At 38.6% G+C, this 16870-nt stretch overlaps 2 protein-coding genes across 3 annotated transcripts; one reads left to right on the top strand and one right to left on the bottom strand.

Moving 5' to 3' along the window:
* The first annotated feature begins 1067 nt into the window (after positions 1–1067).
* Positions 1068–11075, top strand: LOC138049692 (uncharacterized). Of its 2 annotated transcripts, none has more exons than XM_068896097.1 (8): positions 1068–1165; positions 2596–2926; positions 3895–3987; positions 4924–6311; positions 6457–6710; positions 7387–8205; positions 8640–8754; positions 9747–11075. In XM_068896097.1, the coding sequence occupies exons 2-8, from the start codon at positions 2632–2634 to the stop codon at positions 9762–9764; spliced, it is 2982 nt and encodes a 993-aa protein (XP_068752198.1). In that variant the 5' UTR covers positions 1068–1165; positions 2596–2631; the 3' UTR covers positions 9765–11075. The 2 variants fall into 2 exon arrangements, with proteins under 2 accessions (XP_068752198.1, XP_068752197.1); XM_068896096.1 differs by having other exon boundaries at positions 7384–8205.
* LOC138049700 (EH domain-containing protein 1-like) lies at positions 10541–15173 on the bottom strand. Its single transcript, XM_068896105.1, has 2 exons — positions 14123–15173; positions 10541–12582 (listed from the first exon to the last, which is right to left on the bottom strand). Exons 1-2 carry the CDS (start codon positions 15032–15034, stop codon positions 11866–11868), a joined length of 1629 nt encoding a protein of 542 aa, XP_068752206.1. The 5' UTR covers positions 15035–15173; the 3' UTR covers positions 10541–11865.
* Between the last annotated feature and the right edge of the window lie 1697 nt (positions 15174–16870).

Raw genomic sequence — 16870 nt, 5'->3', positions numbered from 1 at the left:
GTATTTCGTGAAATTAAACAGTCATCAATGCCGTTGTTTGATGGCTGAACTGTATATAAAAGAATTAAAGACGAGCTAAGACTTCCTGAGTGTTATTGAACCTGTAATAATCATTCTACTTTGGCTTTATTCATGCTCACTAAGGCCGTTCTTTTAAAGTTAGCAAGTTTTTACCTTTTACATCTTGGTCAGTGCCTTTTCATTGAAAGCTATAATCTTTGGATATAACCATCAAATGCCTGGCAACACTCTTTGCCCAGTATTAATTTGTCAGGATATATAAATTCTGCAGTTAACTTTAAGCACCCATTTTAAATAGCGCTGATAAACAGCATTTAATTAAGTCTAAGCACCTATTTTAAAACGGTTAGCTTTCAATAACTGTGTGGCTATGTCGTTCAAGGTTAGTATAGGGTTAGAACCTGTAATAATCATTCTAAAAAGACTCCCGTATGAATAGCAAATATATAGATCGGTGAACGGGTCCCGTACGAATAGCCAGTGCCTTTATGGAAAGTAAAGTGTACCTTTTTAGACAGCTTTATCCATGGAGGTGACGGGAAGTGAATACCAGTATTATTCATTAGTTGTAGGCCCTGACAAAAGTATGAAAGACATAAACACATTTGAAAGATAAAAATATTTTTAAAAGGTCCATTCACGTAGACAGCCGTCGACAGCTACTTTTTTTCCCGCCACAGCTTCCCGCCGAATCTCGCACACATTTTACCAGAACTACCAGAACTGGAATGCTAATGCCTTTAGCAATCAACCAATCAGAAAAACAGAATTACACCCACGTGGTTCAGAATTTTCAAAAGTTTTGGAGCAGATTTTCGAAAATATTTAGAACAATCTTTACAGGTTAAATTTTTACAAATGAATTTTTTTAAAAGGAAAGGTTGAATTTCCAAAAGAAATTTTCGAAAATCGTGTTGAAAGAGAACGAGAGGCGTGGAGGTACTGACTGACTTCCGGTTGTTGTCAAAGTGTTGTGTGACTTGCAAAAAGTGCGGGAAAGTTTTGAGATCAAAGGTTACGCCCACGACATTTTGTCACACGTAAGTGTAACATCTTCATGATGGAGCATTGCTGATTTCTTTGCGCAATTCCTTCAGCAACAAGGTTTCCTCAGGATCAAAAGTTAAGTCGAAAGGGTTACGTGGTAAGGAGAAATTATATCATATTTAACCATTTGTGCTCTTAAATGGACAAAGTATTTTCATGCTTAGCTTGCGTGAAACGATCGCCAGTTTACGTACATGGCGTCGCGTCCTTTTCTGACATTCCCACCTTTTGGCCAAACTTGAAGCTTAAATTAGGAACTATGAACAGATAAGATTCTTGTATGTTTCTTTTACGAAGCAAAAAAACTACCCTTTGGCTGGTTTTCAACTGCTGTAGTGGTATTTCTCTTAAATATTCCTGTCAGACTGTGCACGGCGCGTTCAAGCTATCAAGGTGTCATTGATTAAAAACTGCGCAAATCGTTTGCTTTTTACTTTGAGTTCTTTATACAGGCCTTATTGGGCAGAAAACGACAAAAACGACGCTTAAGGTGGCTTAAACCAGTTTCAACACTTTCAAAAGACCTTGTTATAAGAAGAATTGACACTACAACACTTTATCACGTAACAGCAATGTTGTGGTACTACGTGAAACATCAATTATTGCTGAACAAGGTGCAGTCATTTTTGTGACGTAACAAGTTACCATGGCAAAAGGAAAGCCTTGCAAAAACACCCTACATTTGGCTTTAGTTGCTCATATCTGAAAAGCAAAGTTGGTGACCCCAATTTTTTATTGCACAAAAGTGAGCAGCAGGCCAAGATGAAACTCTCTGCAAAGTTTAAAAAAAATTGTGTTATGTGGATTCAGAGCTGCCTCAAATTTTCAATTATTTAAGGTGGCTCTGGATCGGCTCCATACAACTTTTTTAAAGTTTGCCAGAAGTTTCATTCTGGCATGCTGATTACATTTCAGAAATAAAAAATTGGGTTCACGGAGTTCATTTTGGAGATGTGAGCAGCTTAAGCCAAAATATGGGGTGTTTTTGCAGAGCTTTTTCTTTTAAGTGTTAAAACTGGTTTGAGCCACCTTAAGTGAGGTTTTTGGTTATAATTTTCATCAAATCGCAGCAAAACTGTGGGCAACTTCTCAATAAAGAACAGACCATCAACAATGCCTTATTTATTAAAATTCTTAGATCTTTGTATCTGAGAAACATTTGTACATGTCAGGACAGAAATCATGGTCATCATTATTATTAAACCTGTTGCTCTCCATATTTTTGTATTCATGAGCATGCATGTGCAAATAATATTTGGCATTATGACATGACCCCTACATTGTACATGTGTGTGTGCTTTGTAACTGGGAAGGAAGCATTTGTGTTTGCTGCTGAATACTCAGTCAATAAGTACATTTTATTTACAGAAGTAGCAGTATGCATCCCTGATCACTCAAAATAATTTTGGTATAAATTTTGTGAAAAAATCAAAACTTGAGATGGTTTATGCCCACAGCCCTTTTAATACAATACGCTGAATGCCTAACAGTTTTAATTTTAAAACTATTTTTTTCTCACATTTTCAGATTGTCAACAGCATTGCATCACAGAGCACATTGACAATGAATCAGCAGTTTCTCCCCATATTTCATCCTACTCCCAAATTTGTACCTGTTGTTGTCAGATCAAATGCACCAGTTGGTTTTACTGGATCCTATAATCCCTCTACCTGCTACCACATTCCTGTATTTCCAGGCCATGCATCCCCTGATACCAAATTTACTCCAACAACAAGCAAGACAAGAAGAGATCTAGAACATCTGGGAAGTCCTACCGATGATAAAACTTTGAGTGAGGTTATCTTTGAGCTTGCGGCACAGAAGAATGGTATCCGAATTGGGTCAGTTCCAAACATAGGTATGAAAAGAATAGTTATATCAGGTGTCATTACTTTAATGTGTAACCTGTCATTCATGGGTCAGAGACCGTCAAAAAATTAGGAAATGCAGAAGAACATACTGTAGAGCCAATATCATTTGTTATTTCTTCCGAGCTTCATAAACAAGAAGTGTGCCAAAAACATCACAAGGCTAAACTCATATGTTCTTTTATTATACGACTAGCTCCATGAGCGGGCAAGATGAACCAAATCCTGCGCTGTGGTTGGCAACCCGAGCAGGCAGGATGGAGCTATCTTGCCCACTCGGGATTTCTCCCTTGGTACTGCAAGATCAGAGATCATTTTTTGGTGTTTTATCCCTTAAAATAAATCCTTTATTGAAAGCTTGTTCAGTCAAGATGGCTGGATATTGGCCTTGCTCTTTTTTTGCATGTTTATGGGCTGAGACGAAAATGTGCAAAAAAAGAACTTGTCCAATTATATCCAGCCATCTTGACCTCACGCTTGGTCAATAACCCATGTATTTGGCAATGATGTGATGCACTGAAATACATGTGGTATGTAATGTAACATGACTTGTGTAATGCAATACTGAAGTTCGGCGCTGCATTCTATGACAGAGTCCTCTTGTGAATTAATAAAAAAGCAAAAAATGCTATTTTACTTTGCTGTCTTGTTTAAAGGCCTTCCTTTACGATTGAACACCATATTATTCCTTGGTCAGTCTTATTGTTCCAGACTTGATAAACTGTTCAATTAATTAATATTATTGCTACCTTTGACCATTCTGAATCTACCATTCTGGAGCTTTTAACCCATTGACCTCTGGGAGTGAGACTTTACAGATTTTACTCCGTCTTGCGCCAGACAATTTTACTCATCAACTGGAGGTGACCTAGGAGGTGTCAGTGGGTTATAAAGATTATATGTGTGTATGTTACACACGAAACACAAACATGCAAATCTGTTTGGTTTTTCTTTTCAGGTGGGGTACATGTAGCTAAGCAAACTGCAAGTAACTCGCTTGAGGAATTTAAAAAGATTGCTCAGAGGAATGGGATAACTGTGTACCAAGCAGGTAATAAAAAAATTATTTTAATAAAATTATTAAAATTTTTGTGTCAGCCCGTACGAAACAAACGACCTTAACGCAGTGCTGCTTTAGTGACTGACCAGCGCTGCCCTTGTATCTGCAGAAAGGTTGCATGATGGCTGCATCGATAGCACTGCGGCAGTTTCGAAAAATGACTGTGTGTAAGACATCTCAAAGTCACTTAATCGCTGCAGCGGGGCCGTGCACATGCTGCACTTGAAACAAACAACATTTTAGCGCTGCTTTACCATTGCTTTTTAGTTGTTAAGCATTGCAACCTATCTGCAGGGCTTGAAATTCTGCTTCTGAAGCTTGGTCAACGCATGAACGTCGCATAAAAGACGCATAAGCACTGTGCAACCTAAAATATGAAGTTGCGCAGCGCTGCAAGAGCGTTGCACTGTTCGTACGGGAGGAGCTTGCAGATAATAACTCCCACCCTACATGTTATCCCATGTCAGATTGTTGTCACAGACAATAATAATTTTAGAAGGGTTGATTAAGGTCTTGTCCTCAAAGCAAAAAGCAGGTTTTGGCTAGAAGGGATTTTAGATTTTTCTGAAATTTTTTAAAAGTGATATTTGATTTTAAGGTAAATTTTCAGCCATATGGTGTCAGCAATTTTTGATATAATTATTGCATTTTGCATAGTTTTGTTATCTTCCATCAACATTGAAAATTATTTTTTTGACTGGGAATTTAGACAATGTATGGTAGAAAATCAAAGCTCATAAAAAAATGACGTTTCAGTGTCAATAATATTTTTGTTTTTGAACAATGCTGGTCATAGTGTCAGGTGAGGATATCAGTTTTTGGAGTGATTGTAGTCTTGGTCATTTTGCAATCACTTGCTCTTTTCCTTCATTTGCATTTTATTGCCTGATTAACCTACAGTATTCCCCTATTTTGCATTACCCAAAGGTTCCAACCATGAAACAGAGTCTATCAGCACTGACGATGATTCAAAAGGAATGCTGTCGGCTGTTAATAAGGAACCAACTGTTGATACAGAGGAGGATGTTTCTGAAATTGAAAAATTTGCAGAAATCTTTGTAGCAGAGGTGCAAAATGAAATGGATGTCAACATGGCAAATGGTGATTATTTGGAAAAAAAAGCTGGAAAGAGTGATATCAAGGTGAAAGATTCCACTGATTTAGTAAAGAGAAGCAGCTGCTGCAGTAATCAGTCTGGTGATTTTGAAGAAGCAATTTGTGTTAACAGTAACTACTGTGTGGTTGATTCTAAGCCATGTGAAAGATTGCCAGCAATTAATGATCATGTCTCCAAGGCTACAAATAAAACAACGATTGAAGATTCACAAATTGCAGCATTTCAGAAGATTGCAAGTCAAAAGGGAATCAAGGTTGGAATGGTTTCAAATGAAATTAATTTCAATGATTATTATTCAAGTGTGGATGCTGGTGATAGTGTGTCAGTGTCAGAAGTGAACAAAGCCAAAGTTGTCACTGAGGCTCTTGACTTAACTGAACAAGATCTGAAAATTGCCAGATTTCAAGAAATGGCAAGGTTGAATGGAATCAAAGTGGGTGGAGGTGAAGTGGATACAAATGGAAGAAAGATATCCAGTAATTCTTGTCCAGAATACTTTGATTCGGGATCTGGTGAGAGTTCACAACAAAATGAGTGTTACTTGGATGCAGAAAGAGATCCACAGATTCTTAGGTTTCAAGAGCTTGCCTGGATGAATGGCATTAAAGTAGGAACTACATCAGCACCATCTCCATCTTATTCTTCTCTCTCAAGTTGTGATAGTGATGATCAGTCATCTTCTCAGTTTGTCGACAAATGGCCTATCATGGTGCAGAACTGTTTAGATAGGAAGAGTGATGCCTTTCAGGAAGCCACAGAACGAATTGGAATAAAACATAAGGAAACATCAGCTATTGCTAAATCTGTTGCTAATGCCTGCGGTTTAGTTGCACCATTTGCCAGTGCTTCTGCTGAGGCCAGCACCCAAACTGAAGTTGCCGTCCATGTGGATTGTCACACCCAAACACAAGACAAAGATTCTGAGATTTCAAGATTAAGTACAGGGGTGCAAGTTAGTGCTACAAAGGAAGCCTTTCAGGAAGAGCATTTGCTGTGGAAACTTGATGATGATAACAAGGTGGAAGCTGAAGCAGCATTGTGCTACAAAGATTTATACTTAAGTGAAAGTAAAAAGGCAGAAAAATTGGGTGCAGACCTTCAGGATAAGAAAGATTTGCTACTCAGTTTAAGGCATAACCACAAAAGAGTGATGGATGAAATTAAAGAAGAGCTGAATACTAAATTAAAGGAATGCGAGGTATGATTACATTGTTGCCATTCTCACTGATGAAGATGAGTTAAATTTTAATGTTTTGGCAAAATCAATGCAACCACAGCCAATCTTTCGTAGTACGTGTATTTAGCTATTTTTGTTGTAATGGGCTTTTGGTATACATCTTCAGGAACTGAAGAAAGAGTTGAAAGCAAACAGGAGACTGAAAGAAAATGAAATCAAGCGAATTTCAAAAGAACTTAAGTCCAGACAAGAGGAACTAGAGGCAAGCCATGCCAACTTGCAGATAAAGGAGGTTGTCGTGGAGAGTTTGAGGCAGATAGCACAAGAACAAACAGCGAAAATCAAAGTTTTAGAAGAAGAACTACAGGATCTGAAGCAGGCTTCATCTAAAGTTCAAGAAAATCAGGAATGCAAAGCCTGGTTTGTAGACCATGTTTGGCATGTACAGTATGATCTAGTTTTCAGTTGTTAGTAATAATGTGATAACAACATTGTGGAATTGTTTCACAGAACCTTCATAGAACCATATTCACCAAAAGATGCAATTCACTTTTAGCTAAGGGGAAGTACAGAATCATTGCATTCCAGAAGGCATAAAATTAACTTCCTCCCATCATCACTAACTGGTCATAGACAGTTGTCAATGATAATACTCATGATCATAAAGATGAAAACAATGGCAGTAACATTTTCCCCATTAAACCTCAACTGACTGTTGTACTTTCCTACTGTAAATAAAATGAAATCAAACTAAAGCAGGACAAATAAAAATGATGTTTCTGCATGAGAGGGAAAAACTGGAGTTACCGTAGGAAAACCTCTCTTTGCAGAGTTGAGAGGCAACAAAGTCAACCCAGATATGGCAGTAAGTATGGAAATCAATCCCAGACCACATTGGTGGTCAGGCAAGACCTCTCACCATTGCACCAACCCTAACCAAATTTCATGTAAGACCGTAGTCACTGAAGAATGGATAGCTAAATGTATGTTGATCAGGGAAGGAACTAGTATTATTGATATTTTGATATTGTGGTGCATTTGACAGTAGTCACAAATCAACCAAAATTCAATAATATTGATTTTTTTTCTTAAGCAGCGTGAAGGAACAAGACACAGAGAACTTGGAAGGCAACGTGGATAATAGGAACAAGGTGCAGAATGATGATGATGATGATGATGATGATGACAATGGTTGGACAGTTATCGCAAGAAAAAAATCAAAGAGCCCCTTGAAAAAGCAAAAAAACACTAAAGACATAAAGAGTGGAAGCATCAGTCAACTGTGTGAAATTGATTTGGATGATTGTATAAAAAGAGAATCTATTGGCCATGTATTTTCCGATCCTAAGATGCATTCCATTGATACAGGAAGTGTTTCAATTGATTCTACATCACAAGTATCATTGGAGGATGATACCAATTGTAGGGACAGCACACTTGTTAGCAAGGTGGGAGAAAGTAATGGAGAATGTCAGTACCATGCAGTTGATGAGGATAACACAACTGGTGGGACCAATAAATTTACCTCTTCTTGTCCTCAAACACTTCAACAAGATGTTTTTTGTAATGTCGACAACAATGCTAAAGTGCAACGTGTAGCAGAAGGCTCAAGTGCACAGCAAGCTTCCCTTCTGAGTTATCCCTCCACCCTCCCTAGTCAACCACATCCTTTCCCTTCTGTGCCACTGGAGGTTTTCACTCAGTACTTGTCCAATCAACTGCAAACCCCAAGAAGTGTACCTCAGGTCAAGAATTCAAGGTCTGTGTGTCGCCCCCCTGGTCTGAACACAGAGCCAGTGCCAGAGGGGGAAATACCTTGTCAACAGACAACTCCACTGTCAGCACCGGCAGGGAAGTTTTCTTCTTTTGACAAGCTGATGGTTGCTCTGCAGAAGAGGTTTCCCAGCAAAGACAGGTGAGGGTAATTTTGTGTGGCCAGGTTAGGGTTAGGCGAGATTCATATAAAAGCATATCATATATAGACCCAAGAAACACACACACTGATTTATTATTTGATTTTAATGAAGTGATGATGGCGATTATTATTGTTGTTGTTGTTGTCATCATTGTTAACTTTTTAACCTCTGAGCCATCCTCCATTGACAGATAAAATCATCTGACGCTAGAGAGAGTAAAATCTCAAAGTGTCAATTCTTAGGAGACTCAGCTACACAGTACAACCATGGTAACCTCCTGGATTTGAATCTTAGTAGGCCACACTGGTACTGACAAAGACTGTCAAAACATTGTTTTCTGACGAGCTTCCCTAAGGAATGGGGGGACCTTGAAATCATTGGTTTTACAGTAATCAGTGTAACTGATCTCCTTGGTGGTTACCATTTTATCCAGGCAGGAGTTGATAGTTTATTTAAAGAAAGCCAAAGCAGCTTGTGGTGCAGCTGGTTTCAAGGGAATGCAGATACTTGATGTTGTCAAGTGTGTTGAGGAAACAGTTGAGCTCAAGGTGAACATAAATTAATACGAAGTTAAGTAATTTATTGGCCCCTAGCTTGTATACTGTCTCAAGGAGCACCTCCTCAATGAAGGAGGTGCTTCCGTGAGACATTAGAGAGCTTTAGATTCTACGACGAGCACGAGGATGAGGATGACTACGAGTTTTGACTGCGCGTTTTTAGGGAAAGGAAATTTATAACCCGTACGCTTAATCTTACTCTTTGTTAGCAGTATAGGTTGCTCAGCTATTCTTATTGCTTGTAACTGAGCCTTTTTGCTCATCAAAAAATGCCAATTCAACTGCTACTATGTTGTTGACTTGTTTTGATTCGACGACATTTTTGCAAAACCTCGTACTAAAATGACAACGGCATCATTTTGACCGCGAAAATGACGCTGGTTTGCGTGCGCTCACTGTTGTCTTATGAGAAAATCTTGTACTCGTAGGCGTTCTCGTACTAGAATCTAAAGCTCTCTATTAATCTTAATGTACATCCCCTATTGCCCAGCCTTAAATAACCTTTGGCTTATTATCAGCTGGAGAGACCATGTCACCCTGAGACAAATAAGTCGAAGATCTTGCTTGAATTTCAACCAAACTAATTCAGAGAAGGCTACAATTTTCAAGCCTTTATTGTATGGTGTCTGATGAGGTCATGTCATCCATTATTCGTTGGAAGCCATCTTTTCCAATCAAAGGAAACAAACTAACTTGTACTGATGTAATATCTTGTGGGATACATGAATCTGTACTCATGATCTTCCTGTATCCATGGCCATTCTCTGATTAGAAAAGTCTGTTGTACAGCCCTTCTGTCTGGGGATGCATGCGATATAAACCTTGCAAGTGGTTGACAACCCTCACCCTTGTTGCATGGGATCCTGGGGGGCGGTGGGAAGTGCTGCATGACATGACACTATTGCAAATCTTGAGTCGCCATTTATGTAGGGGAATTTGAAAGTTCCAACTTTCTTTCTTTTAAACATATCTATGTGTTTCAGGAAAACAAGATGCCATGAGTTCTAGTATGGTGGATTTTCAACAAGTCTCCTCTGCTCGTGCTTTGCAACAAACAAGTGATGGTACTGGCAAAGAATTACTTAAATGCACATTACTTAGGCTTGTTGAGGTTACAAGTGGCAAGCTGGAAAAATTATGGCAACTAAGACAAGAATTTTGAAAATTTCAGTTTGGAGTTGATGGTTATATTTTCCTTGTCTCTAAAAGAATAGAATTAAATGCCCTCTGAATCAACAAAAAAGTTAGAAACCACCTATAGTAAAATCGACCAACAAGAAAGTGGACTCTGACCTAAAAGTTGTTGAAGTTATTTTTGTTTCATTGTATACGCAAACTTCATAGACAAAAAAAATCCTGTTTATTCAAAATAAAATGTATTCGGTGTTGGGTTCACACTTGGTTTTTTTCAATACTGAAAACTGATGTGAGTGCAAATTCAGTCAATTTGAATATACTGTAAAAGTAGATTGACGCAGAGTGGAAGCTCTAACACCAAAGAAAAGATACTGATTCCACAATGCTTGGTTTGTTACTCAGGAAAACTTGTTGAACTGTCCTTCCAATGATTTGTTGAAAGACATTATGACTTAAATAAGTTTTCATGATGCCAAGGACAAGTTGGAGCAATTTATCATTATCTGCCCAAAGTCTATGGCTACAAAAATAATTAATACCTTAGTCTTTACATTTAAGCCTGCAGAATTTGGAGTTGCAGACCTGCCATTAATTTTATAGGCTAGATCAAGAAAACAAAACAGAAATAAAATTGTTTCAGTTTATGGTCACAAAGGAGTTTATTAACTTTTGTACCTAACCTTGGAAACTTACTAGTGATGGATCAAAATGGCATAAAATACAATAAGTTATTTTACGATAGCAAAATAAACCTGGTTGTAACACTCTACATATTCTTCTATTCCGTGCAAAAAGTTTTGCCTTGAAAATTACCCTTCTTACAAACCCCAATTAAAGGCCACTTGCTTTCTTACAGAAACTTAAGGTAAAAGCTGTTGATCAAAAATATCTGTAAACTTGTTTTGTGCTTTTGTTCTCCTATATAGCAAATTAAACATTAAATGCACTGTAATTCTCTGTGACACTTGTAGAGTTCATTCTGTCTAATGCCGCCTGATCTTACCCGTCAATGGGGCCCCCCTTGGGCATGAAATGGTTAACAACATCTAGGTCCCACCTGTTTAAGGTGGAAAGGACAACTATAGGCTCCTTCAATACCACGTGAAATATAATATTAAAGATGTCTCCCTTGTACACTTAATTATTAATCATTAATTTTGTTCTAAGGCGATCACTTACCCAAATAAAAAATATCACACCTTCTAAAGGTTATCTTTCTGTTACAACAAAATAATTTGGTAATATTGTTGCTACGCTACAACTAAGGAAACTTAAATCAGATAAAACAAGAATAGCCACTGTTTATGTCAGGCGTTATCACGAATCAGCATTTTGTGGAAAATCATAGGCAAGACATAGTGAAACCCCATCAAACACCACCATGATTTTTTTTAAAGCTAACAGACATAACCAATAATAATAAATAATTTATTATTATACCTTCCTTACAGGGAGCAGGTTTTCTTGTAAAGAGCACTTGATGTATAATTTAACCAGGGTTTCACTACACATACCCAGGGTCAAATTTCTTCAATTCCTTTGCTGATAGATCAATCAACAGGGCTCACTCTCACTTGCTGTTTAATTTACCATTTTGCCATTATACACGTGTCTCCGTGACAAAACCACCCTAAAAAGACACAAAATTTATTACAGCAGCTTTAACCCAACAACTCTCTTGCCTGAATGAATTTTGAATTTGGATGTCACTTCCAACAATATATGCCTAATTATTTCAGTAGTTCTTCAACTAGAGCTTTAAACTTGCAGTTACAGGTGTGTTGGCCAATATGCCAGTTGTGCAATATCCTTTTTGCGTTATTTAACCCTGATGAGTCAGTTAAACACACAGCACTGTAGCGACCCTGTCGGCAAATCTATTGGTGTCCCTGGAAGTAACTATTTAACTTCACCCCTGGTGATTGTTTAAGTAGCTTTTATGCAGATTTAAATTGTTGCAGTATTTTAGTCATCGATCCCATTGGTAACACGCTTTGATGGTGGAATCAGATGTGTGGGAAGTTCATCGGGTAAGTCATCATCTTCATTCAACTTGACTTTAATCAAGTACATAGCCAGTGCAAACTCCTCTTCGTCTAACTGCCCATCCCGATCAATGTCTGACAGTGTCCATATCTTTCCTAACACTGTATTCTGCAGTTTTGACTTGACCATTTCTTTCTTTGCCACTGCACCACTGATCTTTCCATTCTTGGGGCCAAGGCTCTTGAATAACCTGTCATACTCATCTTTGAATTCTTCCACAACCCAAGCATCTGTCTCGGAACCTAAAGCCAGGCCTTGGCAGGCACCAGAGGCAAATGGATTATTGGTAGAATGGCTGACAGTAAACGCTCCTCCCTTCACAGCAGCCTGTTGCCCATAATTAGAATCCGCCTCCAAAGGAATCATCCCCATTAGACGTGGAATATCGTTAGCCAGCATACGGTCAAGTGATTCAATCAACTTTGTTCTTATGGGATGGAACTTGGAGAAATCATACTTACGCAGTTGCTCCTTAAATTTCACCACAGAGGGAAAGTCACCTGGAGAGATATTCTGCTCTTTTTGTATCTTCATGTACACCTCAGAGAGGTTTTTAAGAAGTTGCTCCTTCTTTTTCTCTTTGCCAAAAACTGCTGGCATTTGGTTTTTCAGTTCAGCAATGACGTAAGCATGGACCTTTAATGAAAAGAAAAGATCATAAACAATTGAAGCACCTTAGTCTTCATTTGAAATGCTGGCCTAACATACTTTTGGTCATCTGATTGAATTGGCTTTTTTCAATATATTAAAATTCAGCTTGAAAGAGAGGTTTAGAGGACAAAGACAAAGGAAAGAGTATGATATGTAAATATTTTTCACATTCATTCCAACGTGTTTGTATTGTTTTTGTCCTCACTATCAAGCTGAGTATTTGATATTTTGAAATGGCATTTTGAAATTTAGAGATGTTGGTTTTTGAGGAGAGGGGAAATCCAGAGAACTGGGAGAAAAACCTCCAAAGAACCAACAACAAACTTAACCCACATGGCTAAGAATTTGGAATCAAACCCCAGCCACATTGGTATGAGGCGAGTGCAATAACCACCATGCCATCCCTGGTGTTAGACAGAGTAAAATCTGCTAAGTGTCACTCCCAGGAGTCAATGTTCATGCTCTCAAGTGCATCATGGGTAATCAGGGCAAGACAAAGAAAAAAATCAAACGTTTGTGTGGAAATGATTAAAAGTACTCATGATATGGAATTTTAGGGTTTTTTTTATTTTCTAAAACAGAAGATATGAGCTCAAACACGCAGCAGAAGAAAGTTGGAGAGAATGTCTATTGTAGAAATTATTTTATTAAACAAAGTTTCTGCCATACATTTCCTGTAATTCCAAAGGAACAAAATTACAGAGTGTATGGAGACAAAAAAAAAAACAATGTTTAAGAATTTCAAAGAATAGATACCAAGTCCAGTTCATCTCAGTTGTTTAACTCGGACTTATTTGCTTGGTTTATGAAGGTGAAATTCTATAAAGTAAAGTTGTGTACAGTTTATTTTGCTTTGAATTCCCACACAAGCCTTTGAATTTCCCGCTATGTTGCCATGATTACCCCATGATGCACTAAAGAGCGTGAACTGGTCTACGGAGGGGGCAAACATTAAATAACAATGACCACAACCAGGTTTTCTGAGCCTGCGAGACTGAGCACCCCCAGCAAACCATCGTTTTAACGAAAACCGCTGGTCAGCAACCTGGTTCAGGTCGTTGCTGTCTAAGGTCTTCTTAACTAAACATGGTTTTTGACTGGTAAACCAATTGACTACTCATGTGCCCCAGGATGCCCTCAGTTGATAAGTAAAATGGTCTGGCATTAGACAGAGTAAAATATCTTAGTCTCACCCCCAGGGGTCAATGGGTTTGACCCCAAGGGTCATTTTTTTGATCCATGGGCCTACAATACATGTAGTGTTTTAACCCCAAGAGGTCCCCCATTGAGAAGTAAAATCAAATCATCTGGCATTAGACAGTGAAATAAGTGTCACTTGGCAGTAAAAGGGTTAAATTACTCATTTAACTTATTAGAATGAAATTATTAAATCCAAAGTCCGCATTTCCCTGGCTCTTCCCAATTGGCACTTAGTTGCCTGTGTGACCAGCGTGAAATTTATGCTGACGTTGTTCAAGATAAATTCAACGATAAAGGTTAAGTGGTAGTCAATATTACTACTTACCTTTGCTAATCGAGCTCTTTTAATAAAATCATTTAACTTTCGTAAGGCAGCATTCCTAGGCAAGGTTTGGATATCAGTGAAAAGATCGTTAGCTTCATACTCAAAAAGCTTTCGATTTTCATCATTTTGAAGCGGCTGGTCCCAAAAAGAACCAATATAGACACGGGCAACTTCAGGTGTATTTATGACTTTCCCTAAGGACCACATCAAAGCTCCATAGACTCGCATCAGCTGTTGAGTCGTCACCATATCGGCCTTGTTGAGAACGATCCTGATTTTATCATCATAGTCGCGAAGCACTTCGATCCCACGCTGAAACTCGTCAGAAATGTCCAGTTTGTGTGCATCGAATAGCAGAATTATTCGATCGCAGCGTTCAGCAAACCATTTGAGAATGCCAGTGAAATCATATCCTCTAGCGACACTTTGCTTTTCTCCTGATAATATCCCAGGTGTGTCGACAATTGATATGCTCTCAAGGACAGGGCTTGGAAGCTCGGAACAGCAAAATCTGTTGAGAAACGCATTGCCAAATGAACTGAGGGAGCGAAAAGGCTTCGATGGGTCCACAATCAAGGCATTTCCAGGGACAACTTGTTCGTTCTCGCCATGCATAACAGCTATGAAGCTATCGGTTGTCGGTTCGGGACCAATTCGCAAGCCCGGAAATTCTCGCTCCAGCAGATATCGAATGAACGTTGTCTTGCCAGTAGAATACTGACCAACAAGCAAAACCATCGGCTTTGCAACAAAGTCAGGATCAGACATAACCGGTGAATGAAATTCATTGAAAAGGTAAGCTTCTTCAAGCGGTTTTAAAGTCTTGAAATACAACTTCCTCAGGCCGTCAACCACGGAGTTGAAAACTTGAGGGTTTCTTTGAGCGTCATTCTTTTTCATCCACGAAAACATCTTGAAGAATCGGCTGAGGCCTAAGGTCAAAGCTAGTGACTTGAAAGAATCACAATAACTGGGCAGCCACGAGGAATTCTTCTTTCATTTGTTTCATTTGCTCTCATATAGGTGTGACAGACTCCTTCCATGCATCTGCGCATGCACATAAGGTGCTCGTGGAAATTTTGATAATGACGTCACGTACGAAACCTATATTTAGAAAATTATAACTACGTAATTAACTAAATTTTGACACGATGTAAAAAGGCATTTTTTCCTTCGTTTTTCAAAGTAAAAATACCGAGATAAGTCAGGAAATCATTTAGCTTGGCGATGCCCCGGTGAGCATCATTTCGCTTGAAGAATTCATCTCTTTGTTGGCTTTAACAAGGTGTTTGCTTGCTCTTCATGAGTTTGTTGGGTTGTTTTTCAATTCGACTCTTCAAGAGCATCCTTCAAAAGCCCTTTCCAAGTCCCTTCCCTTGAGAACTGCTACTCAAGAGCTCGACATTTTGATATTTTTGACTCAATGGGATTTTCAATGCGCGTGCTTTCATTTGCGAAATATCGGTCAGGGTTGGTTATGGAGGAAAAAATGGAAGAAAGAAATGGCTGCAAAGGTATAAAAACCGTCATCATCTTTCAAACGCGACGGCCTTAACTTTTGGCGTAGAGAATTGGACAGTTCAGTCTCTAAATTCTAAATTGTTGCACTTAATTCAATGAAAACTGGCGACGTTTTCCCTAAGCAAGTGCGTAAAAGTCACTTCAAACGCTGTTTCCCAATATCATTCATAATGTAATTTAATTGCAGTACACTTGTATCATCTGTTCATGATCAAATTTTTCCTGGCAATGACAAAATCGCTTTTTCTCTCTCACAGGAAATCCGGAAGTAAAAAGTGCATTATCCCACTTGGCAAAGGAAAATACGTGGTATTGGAATGAGCAATATGTCGGGTCCTAAGGGTTTTGGCTCAATGGCGTCAGTCAAGCCACTTTTACACCGGCTCCGGGGCGTCTCTCAAAATTTCTTGTTGTTCAGGAAAGGAGAGGAAGGTCAGGAAGAGAGTAGGAGAAGAATGTCGACGATGTTGGAGATCAATGTTGACTTGCGCTACATTGTCGATACATTGATCTTTCTAAGTATTTGACCGTTCTTTTCTAAATATTTTTCTCTAAACCTTTTCCCTCTCGTCTATCAAGCGTTTGTTTCTGCAATTAATTAGTATAGTGTTACGTGCTTTCTTTTTTGAAAGAGCTAGTATTATTTCATTTAGTCTAAGGGTGCGTTCGATTGAGCGTTTTCCGGAAGAGGAATACATGGAATAGAAGTTAGAAATCCTTCGTTTTTTTACGGAGATTCACATTTGCAATTGTCAAACAACTGCTCAATGCTATTTTAAACATATCTTTATTATCCTTGTTGTTTCAAAACGTGGGACATACAGTTGTAAATCATTACTCCAGGTATCCTTATTCCGGAATAGAGCTAAATAGGGTCAATCGAACGCACCCTAAGTAGCCCGCATAGAATAGCTATGCTACCTTCGGGCTACCAGTGTCTCTGTATATTCAGTTGTTTTCAAAATAAAGTGAAGTACAAAGGAAAAGGAGGCTTTGCACTGGTCAAAAGCAACGCACAACCAAAGGCAGGAATTCGTGTGAGCAGGTTCGAGTATAGTGTTAGGTGTTTTGGTCTGGTCTTGTAACCTTCTAATCTCGTACCCAGATCTCACTCTGTCCCTTCCGTATGACCGAGGGAGATCTGGGTACGAGATTAGTAACCTTCATGCTGCGAGTATATATAGTTTTAGCATTCCTTATTTCATCAGGTTTTTAATATTATTGCAC

This window comes from Montipora capricornis, chromosome 5 (assembly GCF_036669925.1).
Source record: "Montipora capricornis isolate CH-2021 chromosome 5, ASM3666992v2, whole genome shotgun sequence".
NCBI lineage: Eukaryota > Metazoa > Cnidaria > Anthozoa > Scleractinia > Acroporidae > Montipora > Montipora capricornis.
Note: the sequence above shows the minus strand (reverse complement) of the source record. Positions and strands in the feature narration are given on the sequence as shown.

Coding starts and splice junctions, on each gene's coding strand:
- LOC138049692 (XM_068896096.1), top strand. CDS start 2,632: ATGAATCAGCAGTTTCTCCCCATATTTCATCCTACTCCCAAATTTGTA. Junction 2,927..3,894: donor TGGGTCAGTTCCAAACATAG/GTATGAAAAGAA, acceptor TTTTCTTTTCAG/GTGGGGTACATGTAGCTAAG. Junction 6,312..6,456: donor CTAAATTAAAGGAATGCGAG/GTATGATTACAT, acceptor ATACATCTTCAG/GAACTGAAGAAAGAGTTGAA.
- LOC138049700 (XM_068896105.1), bottom strand. CDS start 15,034: ATGTTTTCGTGGATGAAAAAGAATGACGCTCAAAGAAACCCTCAAGTT. Junction 12,583..14,122: donor AAAGAGCTCGATTAGCAAAG/GTAAGTAGTAAT, acceptor TTTTCATTAAAG/GTCCATGCTTACGTCATTGC.